At 35.3% G+C, this 11,979-nt stretch overlaps 1 protein-coding gene across 2 annotated transcripts; it reads right to left on the reverse strand.

The window, feature by feature from the left end:
• Positions 1-125: 125 nt before the first annotated feature.
• LOC112564586 (ATP-dependent RNA helicase SUPV3L1, mitochondrial-like) lies at positions 126-11,961 on the reverse strand. Of its 2 annotated transcripts, none has more exons than XM_025239511.1 (15): positions 11,586-11,961; positions 10,706-10,783; positions 10,369-10,476; positions 9,700-9,814; positions 8,296-8,464; positions 7,489-7,600; positions 7,145-7,314; positions 6,695-6,746; positions 5,650-5,778; positions 5,151-5,244; positions 4,619-4,838; positions 3,842-3,922; positions 3,223-3,402; positions 2,316-2,464; positions 126-1,294 (listed from the first exon to the last, which is right to left on the reverse strand). In XM_025239511.1, the coding sequence occupies exons 1-15, from the start codon at positions 11,818-11,820 to the stop codon at positions 724-726; spliced, it is 2,463 nt and encodes an 820-aa protein (XP_025095296.1). In that variant the 5' UTR covers positions 11,821-11,961; the 3' UTR covers positions 126-723. The 2 variants fall into 2 exon arrangements, with proteins under 2 accessions (XP_025095296.1, XP_025095297.1); XM_025239512.1 differs by having other exon boundaries at positions 10,706-10,749; positions 11,586-11,704.
• Between the last annotated feature and the right edge of the window lie 18 nt (positions 11,962-11,979).

An 11,979-nucleotide genomic window follows, 5' to 3' on the forward strand; every position in this document is an offset into this window, starting at 1 on the left:
AGAGGGTCTGCCTCCGATGATCATATCCCACAGCTATGCGAGTGTTAACAAGTTTTAGGTTTGTGCTAGATGACATAGTAAAGGTTAGTTTGTGTTCATTCTCCCCATAATAAGACAGATATACATTTGTTTAGTAATTCTTTTTATTTTGCAGTCAGCCTTTTAGTAATATTGCAGACAGATCAAATAAATGATGTCTATAGCTACAACCCCCACTCCCCCTCTCCACAAAAAAAAAATGTTACAAATATATCTAAAAGAGCGACATACATAGCAGGAAAGTATACACTGCAATTTCCTCCTGTCTTTTAAGTTTTACCTTTAGGTGAAATGAGTTGGCATAAGTTGTGTACATAAATACACTAAAATTTGAGCCAAATCTTTCTGAAAAGATTTTTATATGAAAGAAAAAAATAATATTTTATCAATCTACAAACAAGACATCCAACTGTTCATTATCTAAGACAGTTATTTAGTTTACACTAACAAAAACTTCTGCAGATTATTCACCTTTAGTTTGGCACATTTTTCCCCATTGCATGTGCAGGATTAGTCCACGCATACACCTGCCTAAATGCTCATCCATGCTTCTGTATATGTTTTGAGTAAACATGGGTAGAATCTTCTTCGGAACTGCCATAATACCCTCAGTGAGAATACAATGCTTCAGGAAACAGCTTAATTAAAAATACCCCCCTCCACACACACACACACAAAATCTTATCACCTTCTTCCCTTCCTGTGGTGAGGCTTTCTGGGTGAGCTATTACCATTCCTGTCACTGTTATTATCAGAATGTCCACTACTTTTGGCTTTATTTACTTGAGACCCCCATTCTGCCTGTAGCGCTGCCAGCAACTCTGGAGACAGCATCCCTTGCTGAATTAACTTTGAAGCTAGGCGACCCTGACCTAACTTTACTCCACTATGGCTTGCACTGCTTTGAGAAGGTGTTTTGGCTTTTAAGAAAGAAGTTGATAGCTGTGACTGTAAAGGTGACTCAGAATGCAGTCTTTGCTGTCCATTTAATTTTGCATTTTGAAATGTGTTCACCTTCACTGGAACGCCATCACCTTCCTCATCCTTAACTTCATCATCATAGCCCATGCTTTTCTGTCTTCGGTGCTTAATCTGAAAGTCATCTTCATCATCAATGACAGCGCTGGCAGTTTTGACTTCTGCTGCCTGCACCAGGCGGGTGATGTTGGCGACACCCAGCTGAATTATCTGATCAAGTTCTCGCTGCATGTCACGTACATGTTCTGCATCAGGAAACATATCTGGAAACCGATAGCTGCAAACAGAAGACAAAAAAGTGAAATACACCTGAGTGTTACCTATCTTATTCTTGTTAAAATCCATTCCCCACACCTCTCTGTTAAACAATCACCTAATAAATTTCATTACACACTGCTCTTTCTAAATGCACCAATTTTATAAACAGCTGATTTGAACTTTCACAGCTTTTTTTTTTTACAAGAAGTAAATGGTAAATTATAGTGTGTAATAAATATTAATAAAATTTTCTCATTCTTTAGTATTCTTTTATGGTATTTAAATTGTATTTTGTTAAAATGTATCATCTTTATATTTGGATGTAAATTTGGGAAACATATATGCATGTACAAAGACAGAGCTATTCATCTGCATTTGACATTATGTTTTATCTATGCTCCCAACATTACACCATATTCAAATCATAATAAAACAGTGATGAGATATGGATAGAAACTGACTCCTAATGCACAACATGCAAAAGTTAAAAAATTATGAGTCAAAATTAAGTTTAGGTATTTTCCATGAAGCTGCCAGCATTAAGATCTCTGTCACAGTGTCATTATACAACACAATATAATCATGAAAGAATGACCAAGTGAGCTTAAATAGTCACACACACACACATATCTTTATCTTGTTTGGTTTTTCTTCTTACATGTTTCTTTACAGGAAACAGTTTTTCTGACTTTGAAATCCACAAACAGTGAAAAAATTCCTGATCACTAAAGCATTGTTTTCATTATGCATATGACTGACGTATCTTTTTTCCACACATGAAGATGCTTTCCATAGCTTTACATGTGTATCCTTTGACACCTTTGATTCATTCATGATTTCACAACTTCGTGAAAGAATGAAGCTTGCTACAGACATTTTTCAAGCATAAAATTACTCTTTATCTGATTTTAATAATCGTTCATTTGCTGTTTATCACAGCAGAAATTCCAAGCTTTGTACAAACAAAGAAGCAAAAGCATGTTGACAGATCAAAAATTACTCTCATCTATGACTAATAAAAAATACAATCATGCACAAACCTGAGCCAGAGATAAAGATCCAGTACATCAAAGACACCCTCTAAATGTAGGAGATCAGCGATGACAGAGGGTGTGGCAAATGGCCAGCCAATTTGCCGACACACCCAGTCAAGAGTTAGAGGCTCATTACGGCTGAACTGTCGCGCAAACTGAAACAGCAATAAAACTAGATATAGTTTATATTGCATGTTTTACAGATCTTTCCAGTAGAAAATGATCATTTAAGAATTATTTTCTACTGTTTACTTTATAATAGGAAAAATTTTTCTCAGACTATCATACATTCCCTGTAGGACTTGCATTTATAGTCATTGACTCCAAGTCAGGTAAAAACATCAGAATCATACTTTCGTCTACTAAAAAATACATATTTAGTAAAAGGTAAACATCACACATTATAAAACAGTCTGAAACCATACAAAGCTTTAATACAGCACATTTATACAGCGCCATTACCCACCCTGACTCAAAAGCACTTGATACTCATATGCGTCTGTAGGATAGGCATCAAATCACCACAAAATTGCACACACAAAAACACAAAGGGTGAAAGAAACTGAAGTACCCAAGAAAAAACCACCATGGTCAGCCTGTAAACAGGCATCACATACAGAGGTATATCAGAGCGGAGATACCAACCCATGACACCTGATTTTCACTTCATGACAGGCAATTTAGCCACTGCACCATCAATCACCCAAAGTTTGATGCTAGGTTATGGTGCTGTGTTTTTGCTAAATATGACAGTGGCTACTTTTATGTTTAAATTCATAAGAGAACAAAAAAATAATGATATCAGTATATGTTACAACCAAGCAAATGCCCTAAAAATAGACTACAAGATGTTTGCGACTGTCAGTTTATTGCTTATTTGTTAATTAAAATAAAGTCTTATCAAAATCCTGACCTTGAGAAACATGGTGCAGACAAACGGTTGCTTTTTGGGAATGGGTGCACAGCAAAACACGTAACGGACTCGCAACTGAAGTGGCACATGTTCAATCATATCCGCCAAAAACTTGAAGTCATCAACATTACACATAAAATACTTGTCATTGTCCAGCTGTGAGAGTGTGACAAAGATGTCCTGAAAATCACAAACCATCAGTTATTAGCGATTATTAGCCTTCTTGTCTGCTATGGTCTTCTGCTCCCTTTTCCTTCAACCTTGGCACTCTCTGGTCCAATGTATCACTTTTGAAACATTTTTGTTTACTAAATATTGTAAAAAGGGATAAATCTTAATTATGATTGAATAAAGCAGCTCCGCTTTTGCATTCTAACACAAAATAAGACTAAGCAACAAGAACCAAAAAGTAATAAGGACATTCCATTGGGTGTTTAGACTCTTCGTTCAAAAGCAAGCAATGCAATGCTTTAAATGTTGATTTCTTTTGCCAAACAGTCGAGAACAAAACTAAGATGGCAGTTTACTTGTTAAATTACATGCTATGCTTGTCCTGTCTTTGGAAAGTTGTGCAACATCTAAAAATGTAAGAGGGGTTAAAAAGAAATCTAATACTGACCATAAGGTTGGAGAGTGTGGCATGTGGGAGATGATATGCAAACAGTTCAATCTGATCTGCTGTTGGATGCAAGCCAGCTTGCTATTAGAATACACAGAAATAGAGCAAAAAGAAATAAAACTTATTTTGCACTAAATTCTATTATCTCTCTTTATTATTTACTAACATTGTAAAGCACATACTCACACTCCTAAAAACTTAAGAACTCACTTAAGAACAAGAGCGAAACATGGACGGCATACAAGGAACAGGAAAACAAAAAAATAACACATGAGATATAACAGAATAAAAAAAATAAACAACCGTACAAAATGAAGAATAAAATCAAATACAGAAAACACAAAGAGGAACCAAATAACAAGAACAAGAGCTGAGAGTAAAATGATATTGCAAAAGGAAGAGGTGTGAAAAAAGACTAGCATTATGGGAAATACCACTATCACCGTAAATGTTCATGAGATAAGTGAGGCCTCTAACATTTCACTTCCCAAACACCAAGGTCATGTGACCACCTTTACTTTTGTTTTTAAATCCTGGTAAATGAGCTGATAAGCCAGCAAGAAATGATTTATGTTATTGGTAGCCATTTTAACACAAAAGGTATTACTACAATTGTCATCTAAACTAACAATCATCAAACAATGAAATATTAACAAATAGAACAATAAATAGTATGTCTTTCCTAGTAAAATCAGAGTATGCACAATACTTGCAAGAATAAGGAAAAAGAAGAATATTATAAAAATAATTAAGATAAAAAAAGAGCGGAAAATGTACTTCTATGGGATCTATTGGTCGTGCTACAATTTCCTTCAGTAGGCCAAGATCAGCTTGTCTGAAAGTTGTGACTTCTCCGTTCTCATAGGTTGTTTTGTAACGCCCAGCACGACCAGCTATTTGCAAGGCCTGTGATGTGGTGATGACATCCATTTCCTTTTCACCACTTTCTGTCAGATGTGGTTTCATCAAGGAGTAGAAGATGATACGTTTAATAGCTCTGTGTCAAAATAATAGACAAGTTGTTGAAAAAAAACCTGTTGAAAAGACTGCATCTAGGAAAAGAAGTTTGAAACAGAAGGTTAAGATAATATAAATTGGTTTGCCTAGGTAAACATGGCTACTGATAATATTTATTATATTACAAGCTAATTTAGCAGAGAGAGGGAAAGAAAAAAAATACCCAGAACATTTATGATAAAAATCAGTCTGTTTGAAAAACATTTCCTATTTGAGGCTGATTTGCTGCTGTTGATCAGATCATACTAACAAATAGTCAACTGCGTTAAAAAAAAAAAATTGTGTGCCTCACAAGTTTAGCCCCATGCCTATAGCATCTGTGGCTACCATTATTTTGCAGGGGTCATTGGGGTTGTTGAATTTTTCAGCTTGTGCAAGTTTTGTACCTGGACAATGAAAATGAGAGAATGCATTAATTACTCAAACTTCTTTATATTAAATTTAGTGACACAACAGTAAATCAAAACTAAAGACATTACATGTCTATATATCAGTATGCAAGTTTACCCTCAAGTCCATGCCCTCTAACATAGGCCATCAAAGCTTAAATATTGTATCTCTTGTGACAGATGCTTGGGGAGTAATACTGAGCTGATAGCTTGCTGCTGTTAAGTGAAGATTTTCTCTTAGTCTTTGTCTGCATTATTGACAAATACTGTAAAATTCATACTGTATCACATTTATTAAAATAGTATTCATATAGTTTTAGAAACAAGACTCCAATGATACAAATAATCATGCCTTCATATGAATAAATATTTTATAAATAATAAAAATTAATAAGAACATACCTGGAGGAAGACCTCCATAGATTACAGCACATTCTTTTTTTAGGCTCTCTAATTGTCGACTGATATAGTAGATGTCATTTTTACTGAAGCACACAATACAGTCGCCAGGCCGCACATTCTCGAACTTTTCTGCATTAATGAATAAATATTTAGATATACATCATTTTAATATTTTTTAACATTTCAACAATATATACCATACACTTTGTGACCCTTTCCTATAATCTACAGAAAACATTTTAGATAAAACAGATTTCAAGTTTACGACATTTGCAACATAATCTAGCGAAAAAAAGAATATTAAAAAGTATAAAAAATACAATCTTAGAAAGTATGCTAGCTTTGGGCACATGTTCTGATGTCATTTCATTATGTTCAAAATAACAATACATCAGAAAACAGTTCTCACCTAACCCTACCAAAGCAAACAAAACTTTGATTTCATGACATGACAAGACAACTTCCAAAATTTGAGCAAATACCATTCCTTCAACAAGATACAAGCCTTCAGACATTAGCATGTTTGGAAAGAAGAAAATATCCATGATGTTACATTAGAACCTGGGTATGTTTGTCACCAAGCTACAGTCACTGGTCAGCAATATGTGCACATGCAACAATGTAAATCCCTTATATGTTGGGAGGGAGCACTATTTACTGAATTTAAGGAATTAGCATCTTGGAACAAGTTCAACCAAGTTCTTTGAAAAAAAAAATGTTGCACTTGAGTGGATTGTTAAGTGCAACAGGAACTAAACTTTGTGGACCAATCAGGGAAGACAATCTTACAGCTTTTGAATGACACTTCAAAACAATGTAATCCAGGTCTATCACACAGAAAATTCTGTACTCTGTACCTTTTTCTCCACAAGCTATCACTATCTAATTTCAACATATTTATAACAACCACAATGACTGATAATTTATTTCCATGTTTTAACTCATGCTTCCAAACTAATGAACATTACAATGCAACAGTAAGGATTTGGCAAAAAATATTTAAAAGTATTTCTGATAACAAAGAGTACAAAATTACAACACTCACCTACTGCCTTGTTAAGATATTCTAGACTCGTCAATCTTTTGTATCTACGAACCTGTTGAAACAACAAGGGAAAAAAATTTTCAATATTAAGATAATTCAAAATTCTATCTGTGAGTAAGCATTATACAAACTTCTCTCCATGTCAGACGATAATATGGAATTAAAGCTAACAACTCCTACCCTTGATAAAAAACCAAATTATTGCCAAGATGAATTCCAGAAGCCTGCAATCACCTTTCCATGATCAAAAGACAACAGGAAAAAAACATAGATCCATACATTCATATGTATACATACCCTCTTTTCTATGTAAATATTAAGCAAACCCTGGATGAAACAGATGCTATTTATGAAAAGCCCAGACAAAATAGTACATTAATAATTTTATATTGACATGTTATGCTGCCATGTCGTGACTTGATAAATTCCAACATTATGTGCATAGCTCACCTCCATTTCATCTCCGGTGCCTGTCATGAGTTCTTGTACCAAATCTATTGTTGACGCTTCACCACAAAGATGAACTTCCTGCGCACACAAACCTAGTAGTGCTCGTGTCCATGCCCACCCTCGCTGTGTGTCTCGGATCATCTGAATTTCATCAATGATGGCCACCTCATCTACAGAGTACATATTTCTTCATGTATCTTTATTAACAAAATATAATTATGCATGTGAAATAATTATGTTTGTCAATATATTATGCCCACTTTCCACATTCTTTAGAGAATATATTAATACTTGTAAAACTAAAAGTGACCACTATAACAGCCAAAGAGAAGCAACTATCTCACATGGGGAGGTAACACTAGCCATTTCCACAGTGCAAGCCACATGGTTTGAAGCTACTTCATCAGCTCTGGCATACCGCCGTTCCTCGCCTGTTACAAGATCACATGGTGTGCCCTGAAAATGCAGTCCCTTTGTATTTTTTCTAGGCATCATACAATAAAGTTTGCATTATTTTACCTTGCCAGTTTCTTATTGATAGTAACATACATGCTGAAAATGAAAATCTCAATCTCGTCTATAGCAAAAGAACTTTATGGTTGCAATTTATTTAAAACAGTATAAATGGCAATTTTCAATTAAACAAACAAAAAAATTAAAGAAACTCCACATCATACACACATTAAAAAAAAAATTATTATCCCCATTAAAATCCCCAACTTGTTAATACCCAGCTGGTCTCTTTAATCTGCTCACGCTGACCTCCTGCATGTGCCACATATCAGATAACTTCAGTCAGTACTCTTGCCCTTTTTCTGGTCCCATGTCTTGAATGCTTTGCTACCATAATTTCAAACAACTACCATCTTTGATGTTTTTAAAGCCTGGCCTTAAGATCTATCTTTTCCAGATATACTTTTAAGTAGCTGGCTTTCTCTTTTCTTAATTTGTGTGCAAGTCTGTTTCTGTGTAGGTGCCTTTTTGTACTTGTGTGCATGTGTGTTTTGTCTAAGCACATTTGAAATGCTGCTTCCAGGGAAATGAACTATAGAAATGCTTGTAATATTATTATTTAAATATTATATATACTCTCTCTTATCCAAAATGTATATGAATATTTTTTAAAAAAATTAACTTGAATGAAAACTTACAGCATTATTGCTTTTTTGGAACACCTCTGAGGCTAGAAGCTTAAGTGGACCACAGTAGATCCCAGATTTGGCAGTAAGAAATCTGTTAAGTGCATGGTATGTTTTACCACTGTTGGTAGGACCTGCATGGAATATTATTTTTCTTTGAATGCTCCGTGCTTCTGGGTACCTAGACATGAACCATTTTAAGCTTGATCGTTTCTATCATAAGACAAAAACTAACAAAGATTAAAATTTGTACAGTGGAACCTCGGTTAGCGAACGCCTCGGATAGCGAATTTTTCGGTTAACGAACAAAAATTTCGCTAAAAATTTGTCTCGGATAGCGAACAAAATTTCGGATAACGAACAAAAATTTCGTTAAAAATTTGTCTCCGATAGCGAACAAAATTTCGGATAGCCACGTGAACCACACTTGACCGACCACCATGTAATCATTCGCGCTCGAGACAGTTACGATCAGTCGTTCCTTACCTGTGCGCATCCTTCTTATTTAGTGATTGTTGTGCTTTATTTTAATAAGATAATCCTCAATCATGGCTCCAAAGAAGATTAAGAGTAATTAATAGTAGTGAGGTAATGACAAGGACGCGGCCAACAAATGAATTGAAAAAGGAAATGATTTCAAAGTATGAAGGTGGCATGCGTCTGTCGGATATGTGATGTCGTCTTACCGAAGAGTTTTACAAAAAAAGGCAGAAGAAGCAAACACTGGACAAGTTTTTTTCTTCAACCTCAAAGCTACAGAAAAGGGAAGTCTCCCCGATTTTATAATGTCACGTGTGCTCATGGAGAGGGATTCAAAGCAGTAATTCTTCCTCCCCACACCTGTTTGTCAAAACGGCAAGTTTTCTGTTTAAATGCTTTCGTTAATGTTTTTATGTTTATTTAACTCCATTTATATTGCATTATAACTGTTCTCATTAAAACAAATACCTATATATATACAGCCTGTAACTTTCAAATAGCGAGTCAACAGGGGCTGGGAACCAATTAAATCTATTTCCTTTATTTCTTATGGAAAGAATTGTTTCGGATAACGAACATTTCGGTTAACGAACAGCTTTCCAGAACGGATTAAGTTCGTTAACCGAGGTTCCACTGTATGTTGGTCACAAATTCTCAAAAGGATCTAAAGTGTACACTATAAAAATACATAACAAACAAGAATAAATGAGTCATTGGCTAAAAATCAACAGATCATTTTTGAAATTTCATTCAGGACAAAATAAATATTTCTATTTGAATATAAGTAAGAGTTTTGAAACCTGACTCCCCTCCCAATCCCTTTCTATTTGTACTCAAATGCTACTTCTCCTTATTCCCTAAAACAGCACTTAATAATCCCGAAGCGTCTTGTGGCATGATCAACCTGCACTAGAATAAAGAATGTGATGCACTCACCAGTTGGCTGGTAACCTGAGATCACTTATTTTTTGCAAATCCTCCATGCAGTCAAGATGTGGGAAAATTTCTCGAGCATGGCGCAGAAAATAAGGGAACAAGTCATCAACATGACCTGAAATATAAATAATGCCCAAATAAGAATTATTTATCAGCTTGCACACAAGTAACTAGCATTTGGCATTATCAACTACAGTTAATTAACATTTTCAGGTAATGGCACATTGACAAAGAAGGCTGTCACTGGGAAGCAAAGAACCACAAATAAACTTGCAGCATGTTCATACATTTTCAGAATAAAAATATTGTCTGAAGCAAGTAAAACCAGTCTGAGCCCCTTCAAAAGCTGAGATATTATCTAAACAGGTGGTTTTTATTTTCATTTTTTGATACATTTGGCTGTGGCTAAAAGAAACTTTCTCTTAAGTGAGCTTCAGCTTCTTGAGTGATAATGTCTAAAAACAGTAGTGTTGTCAACTGAATTTCTTTCATCATGTGGAATAATGAAAAGAAAAAAAAAGTCAAATCAATCTCTGTTACTGTACAAGGCATAGTCCAAGATAAAAATGAAAATAAATATGATGAGAAATGTATTTTATGAGGTTGAAAGTTAGTAGAAGCATATGCTCAGCCACAGCTCATTTTGGGTATGTTAGTGATGCCACTAACCAGCATCCTGAATGATGTCACTCAAGATGATATGAAGATCAGTTGGTAGCTGTTCAGACTCCACAACAAACTTACGAAAACTGAGATATGACTGGTGGAACAGGCGGTCTACAGAAGAAAAAGAGCACTTTTAATCAAGACTTAAAATGAATTTGAAGCTTAAGATAACACCTACCCACTCACCAACCAAGCACACATACACACACCATCTCAAACATAATATGTCATGTGCTATTATATGCCAAAATATAAATCGATGTTAAAGTTGTTATGCTTGCAAAAGAGTGCAATATTTTTTAGCAAAATGTTTTATTCAAGATATTGCATGTATACTTACTGTCCAGCCCATTTTCAGCTGCAAGTGTCTTTACTATTGGTCTTCTGTAGAAATCATTAAGCAGTTTAAGCAGATTCTCTGAAAAAATTGTTTTTGTAAAATCTACAATTATCTAGAATGGAAATAACTGCTCAATCACAAAAATATACTTCATATCTTAATGCTATTAGAAATGCATCTCATATAAAAACTAAATGCCTATTGACATATCTTATAATCATGTCTTTAAAAAGGGTGCATTTTGGGATGATATGGACATGTTTTTTTAGTAGGAAAGTGCACCATCTTGCAGCAATTTCACATTATGGGGGGTAGGGGGAGAGTAAACCAGAGTACCCATAGAACACCCCTGACGCCCAAGCCCTGTGAACAAGTGTGACATACATGAGAGTGTCCCAAGACGAGATCTGAACCCTAAGCCACTCACTGCAGTGGTGACAAGCTAGTGTTTTAACCACTACACTACCGGGTGCTCCAGGATATGGACATAGCTGGGACAATCTGAATAAGGCTGTGGGATGATACAGTCTTTGGGTGACGTGACCAGTGGGTCTGCTTTCACTTACTCTGTTCCTCTTGTCTTCTGTTAGCAAAAACATCAAAATCTTGCAATGCAAAGAAAAATGGTCACCAGTCATTTTACCCAAGACCATATCAACCATTTGTCCAATACAAACCCACCCCCCCGCTGAAAAAGTCAACGTTCTCTTCAAATACTTGCAGCATCTAGCGAAATGGTGCAAATTATGATTGTTTTCACTGTAAAATATTGTATTTTGCTTTACGTTATTATTGCGGGTGTGAGTGTTGATACTATTTAGTGTTGAATGTAAGAAAAAGAAAGAGCATGAGAGCTGACACTGTGCAGTGACAGAATTACCTTTCTTAAGTTGCCCTGTTAACTCTGCACCAATATTTGTGTCATCCAGTGAGCTACTAGAAGGCTTGATTGGTAGCGGATGGAACACCAAGCTTCTATTTTTATTTTCCTTATTGGACTTGTGTTTCACATCACACGTTGTAGGAACAGGGGATTCTAGAAGTCGAATCCTAGGCTTGACATTCAAAACTTGGAGCCTCAGCTTATTTAAGTAACACCGCGTTCTTAAAGCCATTGGTGCTCTGGATGAATGTTATTTTAAGCATTTAGATTAAAAAGAGTACTTTGACAGTTAGCGTCAAACACTATCACTGTACAGTTGATATTAGTTTCGATTAATCAACGAGCATCATGGAAGCTGCCATGTTTTATGTTATGCAAAGTCGAATTCCTT

This window comes from Pomacea canaliculata, linkage group LG5 (assembly GCF_003073045.1).
Source record: "Pomacea canaliculata isolate SZHN2017 linkage group LG5, ASM307304v1, whole genome shotgun sequence".
NCBI classification, from domain to species: domain Eukaryota; kingdom Metazoa; phylum Mollusca; class Gastropoda; order Architaenioglossa; family Ampullariidae; genus Pomacea; species Pomacea canaliculata.

What these genes read in the sequence shown, in the direction of transcription:
- LOC112564586 (XM_025239511.1), bottom strand. Translation starts at nt 11,820, where the DNA reads ATGGCTTTAAGAACGCGGTGTTACTTAAATAAGCTGAGGCTCCAAGTT. An exon ending in CTCAGGTTACCAGCCAACTG is followed by an intron (nt 8,465 to 9,699) that starts GTGAGTGCATCA and finishes GTTCATGTCTAG; the next exon opens with GTACCCAGAAGCACGGAGCA. An exon ending in GCACCGGAGATGAAATGGAG is followed by an intron (nt 6,747 to 7,144) that starts GTGAGCTATGCA and finishes TTGTTTCAACAG; the next exon opens with GTTCGTAGATACAAAAGATT.